The 26,558-nt window shown below is 38.2% G+C and overlaps 1 protein-coding gene across 2 annotated transcripts; it reads left to right on the top strand.

The window, feature by feature from the left end:
• Positions 1 to 26,518, top strand: AP5Z1 (adaptor related protein complex 5 subunit zeta 1). 2 transcript variants are annotated; one of them, XM_027874442.1, is made up of 17 exons: positions 1 to 109; positions 6,902 to 7,039; positions 7,618 to 7,804; positions 10,453 to 10,597; positions 10,991 to 11,103; positions 13,680 to 13,848; positions 14,459 to 14,599; positions 15,439 to 15,476; positions 15,567 to 15,729; positions 17,444 to 17,622; positions 18,428 to 18,570; positions 21,524 to 21,664; positions 22,220 to 22,331; positions 22,992 to 23,089; positions 24,827 to 24,959; positions 25,110 to 25,324; positions 25,737 to 26,518. In XM_027874442.1, exons 1-17 carry the CDS (start codon positions 69 to 71, stop codon positions 26,005 to 26,007), a joined length of 2,427 nt encoding a protein of 808 aa, XP_027730243.1. In that variant the 5' UTR covers positions 1 to 68; the 3' UTR covers positions 26,008 to 26,518. The 2 variants fall into 2 exon arrangements, with proteins under 2 accessions (XP_027730243.1, XP_027730241.1); XM_027874440.1 differs by having other exon boundaries at positions 14,456 to 14,599.
• The last annotated feature ends 40 nt before the right edge of the window (positions 26,519 to 26,558 follow it).

The raw sequence follows: 26,558 nt of genomic DNA, 5'->3' as shown, positions 1-26,558 counted from the left end.
TTCATGGAATTTTGGCTTTTCAGCTTGGTGTCTAGGGTGGGAGGTGTACCCCGGTAACTGGCGGCAGGATGTTCACGGCGGGCACAGAGAGTTTACTTCTCCAGGCCAGGTGCGGGGAGAGGGTAGCGCCCCTCGGGGGGGGGGGGGCGGGAGCCTTGGGCCCCCGGGTCCGCGCCTGGGGCAACGGTTTTTGCCTCGGGGGCAGTCCCTCCTGAGGCCCATCGTGCGTAGTTTAGGCCGGAAGGGGATCGTCGCTTGTCTGCTGCGCCTGCCTCGGAAGGGGGGGTGGCGTGGACACCGCCCCAAAACGCTCCAGTTGTCAGATTGCTCTTTAAAACAAAGGAACAGACCCTGATCGCTTGCATCTTAAAATATTTACTTAGAACACATAAAATAAGTGTAGAGTCAGTCACAATCTAGATCTAGCGTAGAACTAAATGGATGAAAAGGTGACCGAGCATATTGGTGCAGTCATTAGCCTGTCAAGTCTTCTTGGGCTTTGTCTTCATTTTTACTGAGGACGAAACTGAAGCCTGGGGCCTTGCCAGGAGTCAGAAAGGCAGTGTATGTGGAAGATAGTATTTGAACCCAGAGGCTCTTTCGTCACAGCTAGTGGTCTTGCCGCTATACCAGGCTTTCTTCCTGCATCTACAACTGATTGCCAGACAACTCTAATTAGAATTTACATCATAATTTCACACTCAAATTACATAAAACCAAACTTAATCACTTCATTTCTGGTGTTGTGAATTTTTAGTTTTATTTCCATTTTACTGAAAAGTGTAAAGGAGTCCTCAAAAGGTATTAGAAAATAGTTTGTCTTGTAAGTTAAAGTATTGTGTAAAATAAGATTTTTTTTCTCCCACCTATGATATCAGTGTGGGAGCGCATGATATAGAAATATACCCTCCACTAATGCAGATGTGTAATTTATAAGTAACTTCTGGTCTTGTTGCTTGGGACTCAGAGGTTCAGTGACGTGGTCACACCTAGAATCGTTTAGAGGTAGACCTTGAACACAGCTCTTCGTGATTTCAAGGGCAGTTCTTCCTAGCATTTATATAGTCTTTTAAGATTTACAAAATACTTTACAAAAATTATTTCACTTTATTCTCACGACAGCTCTGAAATGTAGATGCTATTATTATTAATCTCATTTTAGAAATGAAAAAACTCAGGCTGAAAGAAGTTAAGTAACTTGTTTAGGATTACATTGGGGTATCCAAGCCCAGATGTGAACTCAGTCGAGCTATCTGCCCTCTTAGGTACCTCTGTTCTTGATGCACTACGTCTCAGCTATCATGGAAAAAGTCATCAAGGAAAACAAAATTGATACATATATATTTTTTAAATAAGAGCAGATATATTTAGCTTGTTAGCCTGTTGAGTAAATAACCTTGTTTGCTTTGGGGCATGTGGTCACTTCAAATGATTAAGCATTGGACCCCAAATATCTTTAGTTTCCCTTAATTACCTATTATAGTTCCTTAATTTATTCATTAATCTTCTAGTGTTTCTTAATCAGAGGTTCAGTGAACAAAATATTTTAACAGCTGTATTTCAATAGAATTGCTTTCCTTTGTAATCCTTTGTATTTTATACATGTAAAGAGCTTTATTCTGAGAAAGAGTCTGTGGGCTTCATCAGACTTCGTAAAGGGTCCGTGACAAGAAAATAGTTAACCCTGGACCTAAATCATCTTAAAGTTTGAATGGAAGGACAGCTGTTTTCAGGCAGTACCTTACTGTATCTGCTATGTAAAATGGTACTTTCTTGCAATAGTTGTTAAAAAAAAAATAGCCAGTAAAGCTGGGCTTTCATGATTTTTTTAAGTTTCAGTAATATCCTCTCAAGACTCCATCCTTCTGTACTGAAGTCATTTTCTTATTATAGCTTCTTTATTCCAATGATAATGATGATGATGATGATGATGATGATGATGATTTGGATTAGATTCTCCATCATGCCTTTTAATCAGAATTGCACAGTGTTACAGGTGTAACATGGGGGTGGAGAGAGAGGGGAAGAAGAAAGAGGAGGGGGATAAAACGATAATTTTTGGCTTATATTCATCCTTACGTTCAGCTTTATTTTAGCTTTGTCTGTATATTGGACAATAGATAGCAGTCTACTCCCAAATCTTTTCTGGATATTAACTGAGGCTCTGAACTATCATGAGTACAGTTAGGATTCTTTTTTCCTGAATATACTACCTTACACTTACTGTTCGGTGAATTTATACTTCTTTACGCTGAAGCTCAAGTTACAGGTTTCTCACTTTCACGGCCTCAAGAGGTTTCCTTTCAGTTTTTGCCCTATAGTTCTAGCATTGGAAGAACTTTCTGTTATCTCTCCACCAGATTTCACATTTCACTTCTTATCATTTATGGAAATATTAAATAAAATTCATCCCAATACTGGTTTATGAGGAACCTGACTCCATTCAGATGTCTTTATCCAGAGAAATACCCCCACGTTTTTCTTCCTGAGTCCTCTACATGAATGAATGAATGAATGGTTGAAAAAAAATTTTTATTTCAAAAAATTTTTATTGATGTCTTTTTTTAATGTGACCAAAATTTTCCTCTTCTTCTCCCATAAAGTCATCAATATAACAAATAATAATTTTAAAGAAACAAAAAAAATCAGCAAAACTTTAAAGTGTATTTTAAAAAAGTCTGAAAACATATGTATTGTGCCACACCTATGGACCTTCTACCTCTGTAAAGGAATGGAGATGGGGATGTTTTCTCATACCTCTTCTTTGAACCCATGCTTATTCTTTGTAATTTTGCAACATTCACTCTTGATTGTTTTGTCCTTTCTATTTACATAGTTATCATTCTGAATATTTTTTCCTTGGCTCTGCTTACTTATTTGGCATCAGATCTTGTAAATCCATGCTTTTCTGTATTCATCATGTTTACAGTTTTTTACAATGCTCCATTATATTCGTATATAATAATTTGGTTAGCCATTTCCCAATCGATGGGCATTGACTTATTTTCCCCAGTCTTTTGCTGTAATAAGAAGTACTGGTTTTTCTTATCAGTGACCTCCTTGGGATATATACCTGGCAGTCTCTGGGTCTCTGGATATGGACATTTTAGTCCCTGTATATGCATAATTCTGAATTGTTTTCCACAGCAGTTGTGCTGATTCACAGAAAAAGCATTCTCACCTGGCTGTACCACTTTGAGACTGCTCTGACTTTTCCATCATGTCTCCCTCATCTATTTACCTTCCCAGGTTGCCCCCATTCCCTTTTCAGCTTTTTCTGCATGTGTTGGCTTTCCATTAGACTCTAAACTCCTCAAGAACAGGGACTGTCTTTATTCATAGTTGTCAGCACAGTGCCTTTCATATAATAGATACTTAATAAATGTTTATTGGCATACTATGTGCCAAACACTGCCAAACAAGTGCTAGGGATGCATTTTTTTTTTAAGAGAGAGTCTCAGCTCTTGAGTTTATATTTTAATTTGGGGGAGACAACATATATAAAAAGTTCAACTTCAGGTCCAAAGTTGTCCTAAGGGTGCAATAGCAGGGCAGGTAGCAAAGCCCAGGGATCTTTAGGATGTACTATCGGGTCATATGACAGTGCCCAAGGGACTGGAGGACATAGCAGTAGCACAGATGTTAAGATTGGCACTAAGGCCTAGTGGTCCTTCCATCTCAGTGGAAGTCTTGTAGTTAGTCTTGGGTAGACTCATCCAAAAGGTTTAAACAACCATATTCTTCTACCCTGGGGTCTTGGCAGCCTGGATTTGAGGAGCGATGAAGATAAAAAGAAGGGGGAAGAGCCTCTGCTACTGATTCTTCCATCCATTGGAGTCTGGACAGCCTGGGAGGATAAACATAACAAAACAATGCATTGCTTAATATTTTTCAGTGTGAAATCTTGTCAGAAAATTTGAAAATCCAGATACGTTTTGTTCACGGATTTACTTTTATCCACAGCTTATTTCCTCCGTCTAAGAACTGAAATAGGTAAATTAAATATTGGCATAGATGATCCAGCACTTGCCATTCCCTGGCTTTGGAGTCAGAAGACCTGGGTCATAATCATAGCTCCTTTAGGACATATTAGTTGTTTGATCTTGGGCAAATCAGTTTCTTTTTCCTCATTGATAAAATAAGATTGAAATAGATCTCTAAAATTTCATCTATCACGATATCCTATGATTTTTTAATTCAGCCAGGTAATACAAAAATATTGACCTGAATAGCTATAATATGTCAATTGTCTAATAAAACACAAAGTAAAATACATTTACAGTGAAATCATTGTTTTCATGATAAAACGTGTAAACCATTGTTGCATACACAGTAGGCGGTCAAATAAATACTTAATTCACTGACTTGAACAACCTTTTTTACATGGCCCATTTATATAACTCCATACTATGTATTTTGGCAGGAGAACCACTATTTAACATTTATTAAGGGCTGCCTATAGTTAATTCCTCATTAATTCAGACTACACTAATTTAGAAGTTTATGTTAATTCAGATAATACTTGGAAATCCTGCCACTTCCTCATGTTATTCCGGTGCCTCAGTATATCTATCTTTTGTTGATGTGATTATTCCTGCCAGTGACACACACATTGCAACCAAATCATTCCTGCTTGTCTGTCCTATGGAGCTCTTGTCTCTATCCTCCCATAAATTCACCACAGGGGGCCTGTAACTAAGCTACAATGAGGCAGGTATGCGCCCAGTCTGCATTTGCAATGCCAGGAACAGCTCTGGATGTAGAGAAAACTACTTGACCTTTACCTGACTGGTTTGTCTGTTAGAGTGCAGGGAGACCAGACAGCATTGGAAATTCTCACAAGTTATCCTTACTGAATGCTTGGTGGTCTTACCCATTATTTTTGATTCTGCTAACTTCCATCACTGAGCCTAATTTCTGCCAGACTGCTTTTCTTGTTTTCCCAGAAGTTTTTATCAAATAGGGTGTTTTTCCTTAGGTAACTTATATTTTCTGTTTTATCACACACCTGGGTTATTGGGTTCTATTATTTCTGACTCTCCCTTGTCTAGTCTGTTCCATTGATCTTTCTGCAATACCAGATGGTTATGATGACTTGCTTTATAATGTAGTTTGAGATCTGGAAGTGCTAGTTCCCCCTTCATCCTTCTTTTCATCATTTCCCTTGATATTCTAGATCTTTTGTTTTTTCCAAATGAATTTTGTTATTATTTTATCAAGCTCTATAAAGTTTCCTGTTGGTTATTTGATTGGTATAGCATTAAAAGTATAAATTAATTTTGATAGTGTTGTCATTTTCATTATATTGGCATGCCCTAACCATGAATACTGAATATCCTTCCAGCTTTTTAGGTTGTTCTTTAATTCTTTTTTTTTTTTTTGGTGAGGCAGTCAGGGTTAAGTGACTTGTCCAGGGTCACACAGCTGGTAAGTGTCACATGTCTGAGGTTGCATTTGAACTCAGGTCCTCCTGACTCCAAGACCAGAGCTCTATCCGCAGCACCACCTAGCTGCCCCTGTTCTTTAATTCTTCAACGGAATGCTTCATAATTGAATGTATATAAGTCTTTTACATTCTTTGGGAGGTTGATACCCAGATATTTTATGCATTTTGTATTTATTTGGAATGGAATTTTCCTTTCTATTATATCGTCTTGTGTTTTGTCACATACACATATACACATACATACGTATTTGTGTGTGTACATGTATATAATATATATGTATAAAAGGTTGATTTTTGAGGATTTATTTTGTTGCCTGAAACTTTGCTGAAGCTATTAGTATTTTTGTTGATTTCCTGCGGTTTTATCTCCTCTATACCTGTCTTTATTCCTTTAATTCCTTTTTCTTGTCTTATTGCTATTGCTATACTCCCAGTGCTATATCAAATAATAATGAGGAGAGTGGGTATCCTTACTTCACTCCTGTATTTACTGGAAAAGGTTCCAGTGTATCCCTGTTGCATATGATATTTAAAAAAAGGTCCTTCTATGCCTGTACTCTTAGGGTTTTTAGCATAAAAGAATGTTGAACCTTGTCAGAGGCTTTTTCTGCGTCTATTGAGATGATCATGTGGCTTGGGATGTTTTGGGTTATGATTAGTTATGTTGATTGTTTTCCTAGTGTTGAATCATCCTTGCATCCTTGATATAAATGGGGGAGAAGAGGGGAGCTCCAAGGAATTTGACTGTATAACTGTGAAATGTCCCTTCTAGCTACAAATCCTACACTACAAAATTATGGCTAATTAGAAATTCCTTGTTTTTCTGACTGTTTTTGAAGCTTCTCCTTTTTCTAGCTCATCAGTATCATTCTGCTTTTAAGTAAAATAATGTTACAAAAATTCAGTTCACATTGATTTTACCTTAAATTTAATGAGTAAATCCAGAAATTGAAGGCAAATTTAAAGAATCTTTACATCCTTGAAAATAATCTTCTGCACTTGAGAAAAGGGCACCTGATCATAGAATTTGTTTTACTTTTAAGTGTCACCCTAAAAATGTGTGGAGAAAGAAGTTTTTCATTTTTCAAAATTCATTATCATATCTGAATTAACATAAACTTATAAATTAGTATGGTCTGAATTAATGAGGACTTAACTGTAGGCAGCCCTTAATAAATATTAAATAGTGGTTCTCTTGCCAAAATATATAGTATGGAATTTGATAAATGGGCCATGTAGAAAAGGTGGTTCAAGTCAATCAGTTAAGTATGTATTTGACCGCCTATTGTGTGTTTAACAATAGTTTCTATGTTTTATCATGAAAACAATGATTTCGTTGTAAATATATTTGACTTTATGTTTTATTAGAAAGTGGATGTATTATAGCTATTCAGGTCAACATTTTTGTATTACTTTATTGAATTCTTAACATATTGCCATCTTCTTTCGTTCTAGGGAGATTCAGGATGAGGAACTAAAGAAATTCTGTTCACGTATAACGGGACTGCTTCAAAAGGAAGACTTTGGAAATGAGACCATTGACTGTCTGCAAAGACTTTTCCTCATTGTCTCAGCCACAAAATATTCTAGGAAGTGAGTAAAAATAGCCAATATTCTCCCTACCTCACCAGATAATATATAAAGCATTTATTGATCTCACTGCTGTCAGTTTTCAGAAATTATACCACCCTTAAGTCATTTTTCTTTCCTTTTCCTCTGAATCCTCTGGTGCAACACTGAACAAGTCATTTCTTATAGTATTTGAAGATGCCTGTTATATCTCCCCTTAGTATTCTCTTTTTCATTCTAAATCCCTCCCAGTTATTTCAAATACTCCTTTTATGACATGTTTTCCAGAACCTTTGTCATCCTGCAAGGTAGGTGCTATACCCCATTTCACAGTTGAGGAACATTTGGGTTTCAAGGCAGTAAGTCAGTTAGGTCTTTTTGTCTTCAGTGATTTATTTCTTCTCCCCAAAAGTGGCTTATTTCTTTTCTCAAACTAATCATTATAGTGAGTGATCAAGAATCCTGAGTATGTGAAAGCCATATAAAGTTAATGTCCAAGGGATCATCACCAGTCTTAGTTTGTGATGTAGGTTAGTATCTGAGTTCTCTGAAATAGAGAGTACAAGCATTAGTTTCAATTTGACATGGTTATGTTTTTACAGACTTGAAAAGAAATTTGTGGAGCTGTTGCTGTCAGCATTGTATTTTCCAAAATCCCCTGAACAGGTTCAGGTTCTCTGTGCTGCAATCGTGAGGGAAATATCACCTTCCGAGAACTTGACATTGTCTCATGACCACATCCAAAATATAAAGCTATTAAGCCTGGTGTCATCAATCCTGTTGGCTCAGGTAACTTGAACTAGTGTTATTGTTACTTTTCTTTCTGCATCTAGTCCTTCTGCCTAGTCATATTTTGTTCCATTTTATTTTAGAGCACAAGATGAGAAGTTAGATTCTCTTCCCTGCCTGTTCCATTAGTCATGAAACCTCTTATGCCTCCCACTCCTATGAAATCGGTATTTCTCTTTGCTGGATTGAGGTTAATAAAGTAACATTGTCTGTGCAGCTTTTGGAGGATCCATGAAGGAAGGAATGAAACATATATAAATGGTGGTGTGCTACCTATGACCCTACTGTGAATCTTAGAACTAGACAACCCCCATGAATTAGCAAGGCTAGTTCTGCAAATTTTTCTAAACTACAAATTGCTTAATGTTAGCAGTAATCAATAGTGAGAATTTTTATTTAAAAGGTACTCTTTATATGGTGAATTATACAAGAAGGACAATAACTTATGTTTTTGGTGAGTCCATTTAAAAACAGTTTTTGTGTATAGTGAGTATTTATTAAAATGCAGATATTTAAATAAACTGTTACTGTAACTTAAAGTTAATTCTTCAGTGATCCTATGCATAATAACCTAAGCTATTTAATTTAATTATGATAATATGATCTTATATCCTATGCTTTCTTAATACATCTAAGGAAATTTTTAAACTTTGATTTTATCAAGTAATTTAAAATACTTTAAAAGATGAACCTCCTCTCTCAATCTTTCCCTCTAGCACCTTTTCCCACAGGAGATCAATGGTTAAGTTCAGTGAGCCGTACAAATGACTCGGCCTTCTGGAATAGTGGTCTAACTTCCCTACTCTTCATTGCTACTTACACTGCATAGAAAGAGCTAGAAATGTCTGTGGTTTTAGGAGGGGGAAAGAGATTATTTTTTGTATCCTTTAGGCTGTTAGGGCTTTTTGGATGTTGTTCCAAGACCTACTTAGAAGCAGAAAACTGTTTTTACAGCAGGTGGCGCCAGAGGTTAGTACTGGCTAAGAAAGATTGAAATTAACTCATCAGGGAAATAGGAGCTGTAACTCCATTTGGGATTCACTTTCCATAATAAATTCTCTTTTGAGCTATGTGGATTAGTCAGTCTTCTGTACATACTTCTACTTAAGCAAGTTCTAAATCACTTGGCAAATTGACCCTGAAGAGTCATGGGAAGATTATATAGTAAGAATGGTACATAAGACTTGTTTTTTATAACCCATATCTAGGTTTGAGCTGTGGTTAGCTACAAATGTGTGGATCCTACAGCATCTAGTAGAGTACCTCACTAGTTGTTCTGTTACTTGCTTTTTCAGGTTTTAAAGCCATTTTATTTATGTTTTTAAAATAGTGCATTCTAATGATTAAAATAAACAAAAAGCCCCTCAAAACTATGACACTCTGATTGATTTTGTTTTTTAACTTTCCAGTACCTCAGTAGAACTTTGCTCTTAGTCTCTGTTAATTTAGATTTATTATGCTTTCATCTAGGTTCTTCTTTTATTCATCAAGCTCTTCATATTACCAAGACTAAAATTAGGCAGGCAGTTTATCTTCATTCAGTATTAGTAATTCTTTTCTAAAAACTTCATCCAGGCTATTTAGAACTTTTTATATTTGATAGCTAAAAGAAATAAATAAGAAGGTGGTGCTTGTGAAGTGTATTGTAGTTGGGAGGATGGATTTCATTACTCTTCATTTTTTCCTTCTGTTTAGTTTCTCTTGAAAGCATTGGACTTTTATATTTCTGTGTCCTTCAGTATAGCCTTATCAAATCTTTGAATTTCAGGCATTTTTGCAGATCAAAAGCTTTTATGGGCAGGGCACAGGAAGTGACGTAGGTCTCCAAAGTGGCTGCTCTGGCATGTCACTTCACAGATTTTTGTTGGCCTTTTGCTTTAGAGAAAGATTATTGAAATATTGATACAGGGGAAAGTTATTTGATCCTTCTGGTATTAACTTTTGAAGCGTTTGGCATCTGTCTTCTCATGAAGCTGAAGGTCACACTTTATCTAGCCATTCAATATGATTCCAACTTTGGCCCTCATTTTCACCTGCATCTAAAAATGGATAGTATCTTAAATCCCATCTTAAAGTTATATGGCCCCAAATAGTAGCATTTACAATATTTTATCCTAGGCTATTCTTTGGAATTACTCCATTAAAGCATTGATTTTCTTCCGTTAGCTTTTTCCTTGGTGCCTAACAAAGATAGACTCCTATTTCTTGCTCTTGGGACACCAGAGCTACTTTCCACCTAGAATTACAATTGCCTTCAAATGCAAAGTAGCACCAAATTGCTAATGTATTTCTTTTCAAACTGCAGCTTTTTCTTTGGGGTAGCTTTCTTATAAAAAGTGAGATTGACTCATTGATAGAGTGGGTTGTGACCTTCTGCTTGCCCTGTGCAGCTGGGACTATTGTAATTATTCCGCAGGAAGTGATCCCTGTGGCCTTCTGGTTTTCATGTGTGTTGATTGCTTGTCCTTTTCTCCTAATGACCTTTTTTCTTATGATGCTGCAGGCTCCAGCAGAGAAGATCTTGAGGGACATATATGTTTATCATAATGATATAGGCAGTTTTGTGAACAGATAGGAAGGTGTAGCAGTTGTTTGAAGCCATGAGGACAGGGAAATACATCTCCTTTTAATTTGTGTTTGATTTGAAGGGTGATAAAAGGAATGAGGTGAGAGACGTGGGACTGCGAGTTACAAAAGTCTTTGAAGGTCGACAGCCTGAGGGACAGAGCTTAAGATACCTCCTGCCTGTCTTATCAAAGGTCATTACCCTCTCACCAAAAGTCCTCAAGGAAGGTAAAAATGGATTCTCTGTGTGGTGACACTTTTCCTTCCATAATTTTTTTGGTGCTGGTTATTGTAGAGTAAAAGGAAAGCTGTTGTGCGTTTGAACCCTTTTAATGAAAAGTCTGAGTTATCAAATATACATACAGAGTACCAAAGAACATAAATTGTGGTGAATGTATTAAGATTATATTAACAGTCTTTTTCAGCTTGTGCCATTTTTTAAGGGAAGGATGTGAAAATTCAGAAACGGTTAATTATAATTTGATTGAAATAGTTTTTTTCCTTCTGAGAACAGTTTTTAACAGGTTCTGGTTTATCTCATAAATCTCTGTTTAGGATGAAATTATTATGTAACTGATAGATTTCCTCTATTTTTCCTTCCTCTGCCCCCCACCCTGGTAGACCAGATAAATCTCCTCAACAAAAGGCTAATTGACTGGCTTCGTTATGCAAGTATCCAGCAAGGAATTGCACAGACATCTGGAGGTTTCTTCTCTAATCCCTGGGCAAGACAGGTAGGTCATGGTGGTCTCAGAGTCTAAATGTGTGATAATTGAATATCCATGGGAACCTCTCTCTTATATCCCTTTATGAGTCCCTGAGCCCAGGATGCCTAGGATAGCTTAGTGTTATTAAGTTAAAATTTTTAGTTTTTTAAATTGATAGAGATTATATTGCTCTGTCATCTTGTCTTGCCACTGTTTGAGAGTTGATATATCTACTATCACTGAGACTCAGTAACTTAGAGAAATCAAATACTAACTACAACTCTGGATTGTATTTTTTTTTTTAATTTAAAGTTTTGAGTTCCAAATTTTATCCCTCCCTCCTCCCTGAGAGGGTAAGCAGCCAGATATAGGTTGTACATGTGTAGTTATGTAAAACATTTTGTACAAGAAGACTTGAATAAAAGGAAAAAAAATGAAAGAAAATGATAAATAGCATGCTTCAGTCTATATCAATATCAATTCTTCAATCAATATCAGTTCTTTCTCTGGAGGTGGATAGTATGCTTCATCATTACTCCTTTGGGATTGTCTTGGATCATTGTATTGCTGAGAATAGCTAAGTCATTCACAGTTCTTCATCGAACAGTACTGCTTTTACTGTGTACATCATTTTCCTGGTTCTGTTCACTTCACTATGTATCAGTTCATGTAAGTCTTTCCGGGTTTTTCTGAAATCATCTTGCTTGTCATGTCTTACAGCACAATGTTATTTGATTACAATCATATACCACAGCTTGTTTAGTTATTCCCCAATTGATGGATATCCCTTTGATTTCCAATTCTTAGCCACCACAGTAAGAGCTGCTATAAATATTTTTGTACAAATAGGTTCTTTTCCCTTTTTTTTTTGATATCTTTGGAATATAGACCTAGCAGTGGTATTGCTGGATCAAAGGGGATGCACAGTTTTATAGCCCTTTGGGTATAGTCCCAAATTGCTCTCCAGAATGGTTGGATCAGTTCACAACTCCACCACCAATGCATTTGTGTCCCAGTTTGATCATATTCCCTCCAGCATCTAACATTTTCCTTTGTCATATTAGCCAATCTGATAGGTGTGAGGTGGTACCTCAGAGTTGCTTTATTTTATATTTCTCTAAACAATAATGATTTAGAGCATTTTTTCATGTAACTATAGATAGCTTGTTTTCTTTATCTGAAAACTGCCTGTTCATATCCTTTGACCATTTATTAATTAGGGAATGACATGTATTTTTTATAAATTTGACTCAGTTCTCTACGTATTTGAGAAATGAGGTCTTTATCAGACATACTTGTTACACGAATTTTTTCCTAGCTTTCTGCTTTCCTTATAATTTTGGTTGCATTTGGTTGCAAAATTGAATTTGTTTGTGCAAAATCTTTTTAATTTTATATAGTCAAAATTATCTATTTTACATTTTGTAATGCTCTCTATTTTGTCTTTGGTCTTAAATTCTTCCCTTATCCATAAATCTGACAGATAAACTATTCCATGCTCTCTTAATTTACTTGCAGTATCAGCCGTTTTTCTTCTGCTTCTCCAGTTCACTGTTTAGAATCCTTTTTAAGTTCTTCCAGGAATTCTTTATGGGTCTGAGACCAAATTACATTTTTCTTTGAGGATGTACATGTAGCCATTTTGACACTATTGTCGTCTTCTAAGTTTGTCTTGATCCTCCCTATCACCACAGTAACTTCTATAGTCAAGCTCTCTTTTTTTTTTTTTTGCATGGTTTTTTGCTTCTCTTTCAGGCTTTTTTTTTTTTTTTTTTTGGTGACTTGATGTTTTTAACGTGAGAGTTCAGTTCTGGTTCCAGTACTGTCCCAAGCTTCTTGTTCTGTGGCTCCAGGTTTTACTGCTGGCTTTCACTGGACTTCCAGGATTTAGGCTTCCCTTCTAACTTTAACTTGGGGGGTGGGACCTCCCTGTTGGCCTCCCCTGGGTGTGGGGTTTAGCTGCTGGCCTGTTCCAGGGGTGGGGCCTTGCTGTTAGGTTGCTATGGTAACAGAGTCTTTCTGGTGGTTAGTCCTTTCTTGCTAGGCTGGTAAGCTGCTTCCCTGCTCATAGACCAATTCTGATGTGGTTTTCTAGTTGTTTGGAGGGGAATTTGGAGGACTTCAGAGGGTTCCTACATCACTCTGCCATCTTGGCACCTGAAATCCAGGATTGTATTTTAAATCTCTACTAACAGCATGATTTTTTTTTTTTTTTTTTTTTTTTTTGGCTCTGGACCTAAAGGTCAAGTTATCATAATTATTCTAGTTGGAAGGCAATTTGTAAATATTGTTTTTCTTATCTATATCTAGAAGATGAGTGACCAATATACAAGGAATAAGTTTTCATTAACAATAAGAATGAAGAATAAGATAGAAACAAAACTTATTCCTTGCACAACTGAAGATTCTGTTATTCCCACTCTTGCTTTCATGTTGCTCTAGGATTATGCCTTTTTAGATATTTGGTTAGCATGTAATCTGTTAAATGCTACTTGAGTTTTTCTTATCTAAACTCTTTGTTCCTTATATTGACTAACTAACCATCTGTGAATGCCACTTGGGAGATTTTGTAACTTTCTCTCTCTTTTCCTTGTATCCTACAGCCTGGCCCCATCACTGAGGTAGATGGTGCAGTTGCTACAGACTTCTTCACTGTACTTTCCGTAGGCCAGCACTACACGGAAGATCAGTGGCTGAACATGCAGGCCTTCTCTATGTTGCGTAAATGGCTGCTATATAGTGGGAATGATGGAACAGACAGTCCAGATTCAGGTACTGGCTTTGCGTGTCCCTAAGGATAAGGATGATGTCCTCGTCAGAAGCCTAGCATTGATATCAGACTGTAAAGGAAATAAAATTTGCATTATTGATGATCTCTTATATGGTTAACATTTGGTAGCTTCTTCTGAAAGATTAGTAAAATAGTAGTATTTGTTTGAGAACTGGAGGGTATCAGCAATTTGCAAAACTGGCCTTTATGAAGTATTCTTAATCAGGTTAATGAGTGACACTGGTTGAAGATATGTTGTACTCTTTGGTGTGTAGCATATGATTTGATGAAAATATGTAACCCAGCCTTTAGATCCAGAGGTTCAAGTTTGAGAGAAAATTTGAACCCTACTATGTGGTTGGGCCAAGGTTTTATGAAGAATGTCAGAAATGTATTATAGTTAGAGGAAGAAACACCAAAAGGTGGCTTCTTTTTGTTTGGTGATTGTGACAGTCACTGAATTCTTTTGGAAACTTGATAGATCTTAGCTTTTTGCCTCATTAGTTTCCATGTGTTGTCTCTTTAAATTGGTAGTTTGTATTTCCCTGGCTGAGGATATGAGTGGAGTCGATTACTAATACTGTGGCATCTGTGTTCTTTTTTCCCCAGCAGATGATAAATCAGAGCTAGAGGGTTCTATTATGTCGATGGTCTCTGCTACCTCTACCTCTAGTCGCCTACTTCCCCCAAAGGAGCGCCTGCGAGAGAATGCCTTTGAGTACTGCCAGAGACTCATTGAGCAGAGTAATCGGAGTGAGTTGTGTTCTCATGTTTTCAGACAGTTCTTCCCTAATGAAACATAAAAGTTTATGACCTCTTTGGAACTTGTAGTTTTGTCCAAGAGGAGCTTCCCAGGGCTCATACTTTTGGACTGGATTTTAAATCTGATGATTCTCCACAAGTCAAATATTAGGGGAAGCAAATTATTTTAGTTCCGGATATGTCATTAAAGCTGGTCAAAGGAGATCTTAAATCACCTTGTAGCTATAGTGATTCTGTTACATGTGGGGCCCATAAAGAACACTGTACTGAAAATAAACATAACCAGTGTTCTTAAGATGCTAGCATTTCAGAAGCCTTTAAGCAAGGATATATAAACATCTTCAGAGAGGGTGATACATTCTTTACATTTAGATGTACATGTATGTTTCTTTTTAACGAGTAGACAGGGATAGGGGAGGAACTCTACTTATTGATAACAGTGCACTGCATAAGTTTAGTTTTGTTTTTCAAGGAAAATAAGTTAAAAACCCCAAGGGGCAAAATTGTGGATAATGAGTTTTGTTTCCTATCTTCCCCTGAGTCCTATTCCTGATTCTTTCTAGGAAACCACCTATGTGAATGAAGTGTGATGCAAGAGTTGTCACTGTCCCCAGACTCCATAATCTGTCTTTACCACATGCCTTTCAACTTTCAGCTTCTAGAAGAGACTATATATTTAGAAGGTTTAAAAAATTTAGGATGAATTCTTATATTTTAATCATTTAGCATACTGAGAGCTGAGATTCTCCATTCATTGAAGAATTAATATTCTCATTTTCCATGAATGATTTAGAGGAAATAAATGAGCTTAATTTGTACCTTTCAATCAGGAGCCCTGAAGAAACCAGACCATGAGTTGCAAAAAGCTGTAAGTATCCTTAAAGGTGGGTAGGGTCAGGGAAGGGAGACTAAAGTCATGCTCATTCTGCTCTGACGAGGGTCCTCTGTTCTTACACAGTGTCTGGTTGAAGCTGTGATCATGTTGGATCTCCTGTGTAGGCAGGATTCCTCCTTCATCTACCGGACTCTCTCTTGTCTAAAGATCTTACATGGGCGGCTTTGTGGAGACCCAACTTATGTTCGAGCACTGTTGCCAGTTGCCCAGTTCTTCCTGAATCACAGTGAGATATTTTGCTCTTCTTTTTAACCTAATTTTGTATGGTCTTTGCTCAGGATGGCTAACCCATGGCTTTTCAGAGCTTCATGTGTGTCCTTTGAAGTAGGCATGAATAAAAATTGGCCATTATGAATTACCCTGGTGGTATGATAAAAATGCATCCTTTGAACAGCCTAAAATAATAGGTTGAAACAAGAATCAACGAGCAATAAAGAAAATGTTTTTTATACTAATGGCATTTTAGAAATCTATATTAAAAACCCCTTTATGATGGTGCATTCTGACTCCTTGATCACATTGGTCAGGCTTAGTATAGGCTTAGATTGTTGAGCCCTGTCTCACCTGCCTTGGCCCCATTTCTTTAAGAATTTGGAGTCTTTATCTACTTGATTACTTTAGCTGTCTCACTTACTGAGAATGACAAGGCTCAGAGTACTGAAATGATCCCATAGAAGCCTTAGTTTCCCAAAATGTGGTGGGAACAAACCTTGGCTTGTGTTTTTATCCTACCCATGGCACTGACTCACTCTATCCTTTGGTATTAGGCATTTATTATATGCCGGGTGATGAGGATACAAAGAAAAAATTGAAACAGTCCTTGTACCCAAGAGTTTATATTCTATCTGGGCAGAGAATAAGTACCTATATAGGTAAATACAATTTAGGTACAGGGTGATTTTGAGAAAAGAGGGTACTAGCAGTAGCTGGTGGGATGGTACATGGGGAGGGGTAGGCCAGGAAAAGCCTCATGTAGTAGGATGAACGTGAAATGAATCTTGAAGGAGACTAGGAATTTCAAGAGGTGGAAATGAGGGTGCATTTGGTCCACTGCATTTCAGGCATGGGAAAGGGCTACTACAAAATTGTAGAGACAAGACATGGGATATTAAGAAGGCCAAATTGACTGGACCATGGCATCTCTGTGTCTTTGAAGCTTCGTTCTATCTAAGGCATGTTCTGTTTATAGAGTTAGAGCTAGAAAGGACCATGGAGATCATCCATTCTAATTTCCTCATTTTACAGATGAGGAAACTGAGCCCTAGAGAAAACTACCACCAAAATGAACATCCTGCTGACTACTTTATTATGAAGAACAGGGAACATTTAACACATTCAGCTCTTACCTGCTGCATGTAGCAGATACATAGATAGTTACATCTCCTATTTAAGCACAGCTGGATTTGAAAATGCCTGTGTTGCCAGAGTGAAGAATGATTTCCAGAATTTTCAGATACTTCAGTTCCCTTTTTAAAAAAAAACCCCAAAACCACACCCTTCTTGCCTGTTTATTGTTTAAAAAGAAAAGTTTTCCTTGCATGTTATATTGGCTTTTCTTAATTTCAGAAATATTATAGTAGTACTGCTTTTTTTCTATAACCCTTTAATGTATGTACTGCTCTGCTGTCATACTGGCCAGTCTTCTAAAAGCTAAGGCAATCAAGATGTAACTGTTCTTTAACTTTGGTTTGTCACGATGATCCCTAAACAGTACATCTACAATGGCAAATAAGATGTTAGAGCTGGAAGGAATCTTAGAACACTACCCAGTCCAATCCACTCCAGTACAGATGCACAGCTACCTTACAGATGCAGGAACTGAGGCTCAGACAAGTAAAATGAGTTGTCAAAGAGTAACAGCTAAGAAGCAGCCCTGAGAAGGTGATTTGCCCAAAATCATTGGCTCAAAATTCACCACTTGGTCTGATATATTCTCCCAGGTGAAGCAGCAGCAGTTGATTCAGAAGCAGTTTATCAGCATTTGTTTACCAATATCCCTTCAGAGTTATTCTACAACTCAATGCTGGCCTTTGAGTTCATCCAGTTCTGCAGGGAAAACATCCACTTTTTCAATGGAAACCTCAGCATCTTCAGATCAAACTTCCCAAACCTCTTCAAGGTATGCTGATGTGTTCTAATCCCCCTTTTGTTGAACCAGGGCCTGCAAAGAACAGGAACCTTTCAGGCTAAAACCAAGGGTGTAAGTTGCACTATTATTCTTCATTAACTTTTATAAGTGACATGTTCAATGCTTATGGTTTTGAAGTAGGTAAGTATTCTGGTTTGGTTTTGTTTTGTTTGTTTTTTGGCTAGGCAATGGGGCTAAGTGACTTGCCCAAGGTCACACAGCTAGCAAGTGTTTTGTGTCTGAGGCCGGATTTGAATTCAGGTCCTCCTGAGTCCAGGGCCGGTGCTCTATCCACTGCGCCACCTAGCTGCCCCCTTTTGTTTTGTTTTTGTAGGTAAGTATTCTGAATGTATGTTTATAAACATGGGTGACCAGGACCCCAGATTCCATATATAAATTAAGAGATGATTCATTTTGCAGAATTATTTACAGTATAATTTGAATAGAAAACTTCCTTAATGTGTTTAAGATATAAATTGCATACCATACTCTTTGGAATTTACTGCACAAAGAGAAGTATACCTGTATAACCTTTTTTTTTTTTTAAATCCAAACAGCTTGTATGTATTTTCACTGAGATTTTTTCACCTAGACAGTTTTATTGAGGATAGAGGTCCACTTTTTAGATATAGTTGGAGTGGTTAAGTGACTTATCTAAAGTAATCCAATCAGTCAGTTGTATGCCAAGCTACCACCTATGTATAAATCCTAATGACTTAGTTTGCAGGATGAGACTAGAACTATGAATGTTCATCCTATGCTAAAAATCCCAACCAGTCTTGTTCTTTTCTACTAGTTCCTGGCATGGAACAGTGCGTCCTTGATCTCAGAATTTGTGGATATCCTTCCTGTTTTCATTAATGCCAGTACAGCCATTGAGATACTGCATGTCCTCCTTGACCTGCCGTGCTTGACTGCTGCCCTAGATCTGTATCTTAGGTGAGTCCAGATCTCTGCTTCCTTGTTTCTAGGAACATCCTGTCAGGTGAAACTTCACTGTTTTTACTTTAACTCCATAATAATAATAATAATACTAAGAAAAATGATCGTTTGGGCAACTAGAAGATTTTTGGGTTGGACTTACCCTCCTTTGCTAGTGCTGCCGTAGAAAGTGAAATTGGACCTTTTTTCCTGCTTTATTTCTGTTAGGTTTTCATGGATTATGATTGCTGAAACAAGTGAGATTTTTGCTGCCTTAAGGAGTAGCATCTTAGCCACTTCAGCAGAACAGAGGGTTAGAATCACCTCCTGAGGAAGCAGCAAATATGAGGTATAGGAAATGTTACAGTTTGGCTGGCTGAAGGCAGATTTGCTATTCAGTAGCCCCTGTATGCAGACTTTTTATTAAATTGATGGTGCTATGTCACCTCTTAATTCAACAAGCTGCAATATTTATTAAACATATTCTATATGTTAGGCATTACGTTAAGGACACAGACAAAAACAAAGCAGCAATCCCTGCTCTCAAAGAGCCATGGGAGGCGGGGAGGGGGCAGGGGAGTGGGGCTGGGGATGAACCCAGATAAGCAAATACAAAACATACAAAGTAATTAATTGCAAAATAACCTGTGGGGTGGGGAGGGAGAGAACACTAGCAATTTTGGGGCATCAGGAAAGGCCCTGAGTATTATCTGGCACTCGAATGAAGTTTTGAAGGGAGTGGAGGATTCTAAGTAGCAGAGATGAGGAAGGACATTCATGGAGGCAAGCAATAAATGTTTTACAGAGAATAGCCAATAGGCCAGTTTTGTTGGAATGCAAATGGGAGACGCACGAGGGAGAGTGATGTGAAATCCCCAAAAAAGTAGACTGAAGCCTGATCGTGAAAGGCTTTCTTAAATGCCAAATTGAGGACTTTGCATTTTATCACAGAGGTAGTAGAGATTCTTGAGCAAGAGAGTGACATGGTGGGACCATGGAGGATGAATCAGTGTAGTGAGAGGCTGGATGCAGGGTTACCAATTAGGAGGCTTTTCTTATAGTTTCAGGGAACATGTGATTGAGGCCTGGTCTATGGTGGCAGTGAGTAGAGAGAGAAGTGAGAGACTCAAGGTGTTATGGCAGTTGACTCAACAAGACGTGGCAACTGATTGCATATATCAAGAGTGAAGAGTTGAGAATCACTCCAAGGTTAAGAACCTGGGTAACTAGAAGGATCTATTACCTTTGACAGAAAAAGGCCGAGTTTACAGGGGAAAACTATGAATTCTGTTTTATTTGTATTGATCTTAGGTAGCTGGATGGCACAGTGTACTTGGGGTCTCAGACACTTATTAGCTGTGTGACCTTAGATGAGTCACTTAACCTCTCAGCCTGTTTTTTCTTCTGTAAATTGAAGATAATAAAATGAGGATAATAACCTACTTTGCAGGATTGATGTGAGAATCAAATGAGATAACATGTAATGTCCTTTGCAAACTTTTAAATCCTATATAAATGCTAGCTATTAGATGATACTTATGATTATAGGACATCAAAGTAGAGATATTCACAGCAAGTAGTTGGTGATATGGAACTAGTGCTCAGAAGAGAAGGGGTAGACATATAGATTTGAGAATCATCTGGGTAGAGATGATAATTGAACCCAAAGATGTTGACAGAATCAAAATAGGGACAAGAAAATATCCTGTGACAGAGGGCCTGGGTACATACACTCTTGCAAAGAGAGTGGGACACAGGTGATAGTTCAGCAAAGTTGGGAGGAGAGAGTAACTAAAAGGTTGATGAGGTCCAGAGCATGTAGCTTTTGGGGTCTACAAAGCAGCATCATACAATGGAATGTATGGCTCTAGAGTCAGACATCCTGGTTTCAAATCTCACCTCTCGATGCTTTCTTTGTGATTTTTGGGCAAGTCATTTAACCTTCCTGGTCCTCGGTTTCCTCATCTATAAAATGAAAAGATTGTGCCAGTTCTAGGTCTAATCCTGTCATCACTGGTAGCTTTGAAGGTACCTGTTTTCCATTGTGTGATGAGGTCAGAAACCAGATTGCAAGGGGTTGAAAAGTGAGTAAGATTTGAGGAAGTAGAAATCAGTGGAGGCAGCTGGTGGCTCAATGGATAGAATGCTGGGCCTGGAGTCAGGAAGACCCGAGTAGAAGTTCAGCCTCAGACACTACTCCACTGTAAAATGGGGATCATAACAGCACCTACCCAGCCTGATTGTTGTGATAACATTAGTAAAGCACTTAGCACAGTGCCTGGCACATAGCAGAAATTGTATAAATATGTATTCCCTTATTCTCTTCCTCAAAGATGAGAACAAAAGCAGAGGTAATGTTAAAAGGTATGGGGTATAGAATTGGGGAGGATCTCATGATGAATCACTTCTGTTCTCTTAGTAAAGTATGAGAGTGTTGGGCAAACGGTGCTGTAGGAGGCTCAAGGAGAAAAGACTTGGAATAGACACATCAGGGTAATAATAAAAGGATTCCCCTGTAGCAGTGAGGGCTCAGTTGAAATCGTGTAAAACAACTTTGTAGAGTATCCAGTCAGCACTGTTGTGTGACTTCTCCAGGGGCTCAGCAGCTTTTGAGTAGGAATGGATAAGGTGGATGGTGGGGGTTATCTAGGGTTGGGGCATGGAAAGGGATGAGCAATAATAATAGAACTACAAGTAGGCAAGGGATTTGAGGGTAGAAGACAGATACAGTTAATCTGGTTTTAACTATTGCATCAAGATTTAAGAGAAGAATATAAGGCCAGAGCAGGTAATGAGTAGGGAGTTGCGGTGAGAATTGGTATGATCCTATGACCATAGGCAGTGAAGTCTGCAAGGGAGATCCTTTTAAGATAGTTATAGTAATGACTTCCCAAAATTCTGGCAAGTAAAGAAGAGCTCATGACGTCAGACCGTATCCTCTTCTCTGGGATTTGGGTGTTTTTGTGTTTAGGTCATCATCTCCTACAACTGAGAAGCCTCTCTGGGATCCTACCCTAAAGCCCACCAGCTGCTTGGATGGTTTCCGAGATCCTCACTACAAGGCTCTCTTTCAGTACCTGCTGCGCACGAAAGCCAGGGGAATTATCAAGGGGTAAGACTGGCTACCTGGTTCATTTGTAGTGGTGTGAAAGTTCTTAGGGATAGTAATGGTGGTAGGGCCTTTCTTACCTGCAGTCTCATAAATGCTGGGATACATGAGGTTTAGGAAAATCTGTGCAGAAGAAAATTTTATCAGGGCTGCCAGACTAATATATCTAAGGAGAAATGTATTTATTTGTGTGGTGTCAGGAGGGGAGGAACTTGAGGAAGTTGACTGAAATGTTTGGGTCTGTATATCCTCTCTTGTCTTTATGGCTAAACTGTTTTCTGTGCTAAAAGAAAAAAATCAAGATGGTCTAAAAATATTTTAAACTATTAATATAAATTTTCTCTCTCTACCAACCCCTAAACCTCCTATATAAGCAGCAGAATTCACTTGACTTCTTTGATAATCCACAAATTATACCATTAGCCCCTTTTAATTCTTGTGAATATACATTTTTTAAAAAGAAGTGCAAGTCTGTGGGGAGCACTGGTTTGGAATGGAACTAGTTTTTAATTATGACTCACCTGTTATTGCAGGTCTGATATTGATTATTGCTCATAGGTTGACGCCACTCCATCAGCTACTGAAGCCCATGGCCAGTTGTTCACGAGTTGTGCAGTGTGCGGAGACTGTCCCCATTTTAATACAGCTTTTCTTTACAGTGGTGACTGAGGTAAGCCTCTTCTCACAGATGCTGTTTTTCTCCTCAGTTCTATGGCAGTCATATTAACTCCCCTTCTTAGTAACTTTCAGTGGCTTCTTATTACCCTGAGGAGTCTGGATTTCTCATCCTGGCATTCAGGACTCTTCACAATATAGTTTTAGTCTGCCTGCTCATCTCTGTTACAGTCTTGGGCTATTTGGTTTCCCACACATACTCTGCAGTTTCCTAACACAGTGTTTGGTTTATCTTCATTGACCTGAAATTTCTTTTCGGCTATATAGACCAGTTATTTTTTGAGTCTCATCTGAAATGCCTCTTCATTCATGAAGCCTTCCCTAATTACCTCAGTTGGAAATGATCTCTCTAATAGCCACAGCCCTTGAGGCCTCTCTTGAGCATTTATATTCTGGTCTGTATTATAATTACTTGCATACTTGTCTTACTCTCTAATTTGTTAGCTTTTGGGGGTCAGAAACTGCCTTTCTTGTCTTTGCACTTGGCATCCCAGTTTCCCCGTACATATTGTAGAGGAATCAAAGGATGAAGCAAACATTATTTTCAATATGGGTTGGCTTTTAAGTTACTAAAGGACAGGGGCTGTGTCACGTGTACATTCTGTACCATGTTTAGTTGATTGCAGGTGTTCATTGTGGCAATATTTAATTTCAGTTTGCAGATGGGACCCTGATAAACCAGCTGGTGGTGCTACTGTTGGAAAGAAGTGATTTGCTTTTTGATGTTCCACAGTTTAAAGCTGCCGTCCACAGGTAGGTGTCTCCTACTGTTCCTTTTGTCTCCTTACCTTAAATTTCCTGACTCCTTGTTACCTTTTTCAGGATTCTGTCCTTGACTTTGTTACACTTGCAGAGCTTATTCCTTCCAGAGATTTCAGCTATCCCTCTTCATAGTAATTCCTAGGTATTTCTGTATAGTTTTGATTTCACATTGCTTCCTATTCCACTTGGATTGTTATCTCAAACCCCTCATATACTTGCTCCCAACTTCCCTATTCCTATTAATGGTACTTCGATCATTCCTGTTTCCTAGACAAGCAAGTTTCTAGTGTTACACCACCAGTTCCTTCAGCCTCCACCTTCATAGCCTATTTTTTCCCGAATAAGTGTTTCTTGGGTTTGTCTCCCCTTCAATCATCATTCCAGCAAACAGCAACTAAAGGACTTTTTCCTTCACACCCAGGCAATAGCCTAACTAATTTCTCCTCCTTTACTTCATTGTAGTCCTGGAACTAAACTTTAATGAAGAATATTTTCATTGTTATTTCCTCTTTGCAAGAAACTACACTAATTTCTTGTTGCCTTAAAGAGCAAGTCTAAATTTTTTCATACTGCTTATCTAATTTAATATCTTATTATTCTCTGGCAAAAACTTGTTCCTATCAGCTGGTCTCACTGTCCTTTTCATATATACCATATTAATCCTTATCTTTGTGCTTTTTTCTTCATACTGAGTCTGGTATCAGAACATCTCAGTAGAAAAGCAGATCTTTTAATTTTTCATAAAGCACAGCTCATTCATGTACTTAACAGTAATTTGATCTAGAAAGCCAAGCTGGATGCCACCTCATATCACATAAGAAACTTCCATCACTGGAATCTAAGTAAATATTACTCTTGTTTCTATGGAAACAACTTATTGCCTTCATTTCAGCTGTAGATTGGTGCCCAAGAGAAAGAGTTGTCAGTTTTGTTTTGTGCTAGGCAATGGGGTTAAGTGACTTGCCCAGGGTCATACAGTTAGTGAGTGTTACATGTCTGAGGCCAGATTTGAACTCGGGTCCTCCTGATTCCAGGGCCGGTGCTGTATCCACTGCGCCACCTACTTGCCCCCATGGGTTGTTTGTTAGTTCTTTATGTTTACTTGTAGCTGGGATGACTATAGTTAGAATTTTAAGAAGTAGGAAGTAAGTAAGTTCTTTGTAAGAAAAGACCCAGCCTGTTAACAGGCTATTGGATAATAAATGTGCAAAATGCCCCAGAGGTCCTAAGGATCTAGTTTGTAATCATGTTTTGATTATGAATCATAGCTGTCCCACAGTTTGAGTAGCCCAGTTCATTCCCATCTTCTCCTGCACAAAATCACAAATCTAGATAGTTCCTTTGTTCGTTCTTTGTATGTTCACATATTTCATGGATTAAGCTTGGGGGGGGGGGAATATCCATAACCATAGAATGTGAGCATTGCCTTTTCTACTTTCATTTTTTAAAAATTCATTATATAAAACCAGGTATAGTTGCTTCAGTCCTGGAGTGAGGCAGTACAGAAAGTAGTAGGGAAAAAAAACCACAGGTAGGTGGTTATATAATACTACATCATATTACATTGAATTATATCAGATCGATATATAACATGATATTATATTATCATGGAAAGTTACATATTGGTCCATGGCAAAAGATTCCTTGCCTATAGCCTACTATTTTATGGAGCATAATGTTAACCTGAATAAATGTCTATTGATTGTGTAACCACTTCTTCCCTGGCAGAGTAATGAGTTCCCAGCTTCTGGTCCTGTGTAAACTACATCCTTCTCTTGTAGTTGAACTGTCTAAGGAACTACTGGAGTTCACAGGAACCATCAGCAATATCGACAGCAAGGAGAACATATTCACCAATGTGGTAAGGAACATGCTTAGCTGCTACTTACTTTTGCTTTTCCACTTTATTTGCCAGATAGTATTCTGTGGTGTTTTGGGAGAATACAGGCCATCTGAGTGGGTTATCTTAGAATCAAGGTTACTCATAATGGCTTTCTGTGTTTGGTTAAAGGTCTGGGCAGTTGGAGAATACCTGTCTGTGGTCTATGACAGGAGGTGCACTGTGGAGCTGATCAACAAATTCTTTGAAGCCCTAGAGGCCTTGCTGTTTGAAATTACCCAGTTTCGCCCCTCTGCTACGCTTCCCAAGTGCTGTCCACGAGTAATCACAGTTCTCATGACCACATTGACCAAACTAGTCTCCCGGAGTCAAGATTTGATTCCTAGGTACATCGTTAGAAAGTGGGAAAAAGAAATGTTAAGTTTTTGTGGGAAACGGTTTGTATGGTTCTTTCACTGCTAAAATGAACTGTTCCTTTACTAAAATTATGTCTTTGATATCTGCTCTGTGCCTCCATGACCTCCAGAGTGCCATAAATAACTCATTTTATCCCAGTTTCTCTGAGCAAAATCTGCTTTTGCAAGTGAGGTGCATCTCCTTAGATTGGACCCTAGAACAGAGGCTATTGGAAATAAGGAGAGCAGGAGTCTAACCCAGACTCCCCCACTAATTCACTGTATGATCTTAGGCACAATCTTTCTTGGCCTGAGTTTCCCCCTCTAAAATGAAATGGTTGTATAATGACTTCTAAAGCCCCTTTCAGTTCTTATAATTCTGTGATCTCTTATTTTTTTTCAGAGTTTTCTTGTTCCTGTCCAAGGTGAGATCTTTTGCTGAGAGTCCTGCTATGACCTCTGTGTACAGCGAGGAAGACACAGAGACTATCCTGACTAGGGCCACCGAGTTGATGAACTTATTGAAAATGCCAAGTGTGGCTCAGTTTGTCCTGACACCATCTGTAGAGGTGTCTAACCCACGTTATCACCTTGACACGAATACCTCCTTGCCTCTGGCCCTGAGGATGGTCAGTCAGCTAGTTGAGAAAGAGGCTGGCCTTCTGCCAGGGTGAGGTGCCGATGTGACCCGGTGCACGTTGGGGGACTCACATTTAGACCCTAGACTTGTATCGAGCTAAGCTTCTTACGGCAAGAGGTAAATCCAATGGGAAGACGTGACAGAAACATGAATCTAAGGAGGTACATATTATGGTTCTCTTCTCTTCAACCATAAATGTTTTATTTATATGTCCTTTCCTATTATGACTACACTGTGAGTAGTGCTGTTTTAAACAGACCCCAGATCTGTGGTCTCAGTTTTGGACTTGAGGATTGATTAAAATGATGCTATGCTCTCACTGGGGTTGGAGATGGGTTTTCGTAGAATCAAGGACTGTGCAATACTTATATGTCTAGGGAAACACATAGCGGACTCCTTTGGCAAGACAACAGTTGTCTGTTCACATTTGTTCACTGAGTAAAATCAGATTTCTTTGCAGTTAGTTTCTAAGCATATTAAAGTAGGTATTTTATTATATCCATTTTTTTCCACTTAAATCTTTAAATATAATACTCTTAAACAAATTTGCACCATTTAGTATTGTTACTTGTCAGATAAATACAT

This window comes from Vombatus ursinus, unplaced genomic scaffold (genome assembly GCF_900497805.2).
Source record: "Vombatus ursinus unplaced genomic scaffold, bare-nosed wombat genome assembly UNPS02014807.1, whole genome shotgun sequence".
Taxonomy (NCBI): domain Eukaryota; kingdom Metazoa; phylum Chordata; class Mammalia; order Diprotodontia; family Vombatidae; genus Vombatus; species Vombatus ursinus.
This window is presented reverse-complemented; position numbering and strand designations above follow the sequence as displayed.

Bases quoted from the DNA above. Each gene is read 5' to 3' on its own strand.
- AP5Z1 (XM_027874440.1), top strand. From the start codon at position 69: ATGTTCACGGCGGGCACAGAGAGTTTACTTCTCCAGGCCAG. The intron at 11,104-13,679 runs GTAGGTCATGGT...TGTATCCTACAG, and splicing joins CTAATCCCTGGGCAAGACAG to CCTGGCCCCATCACTGAGGT. The intron at 17,623-18,427 runs GTATGCTGATGT...CTTTTCTACTAG, and splicing joins ACTTCCCAAACCTCTTCAAG to TTCCTGGCATGGAACAGTGC.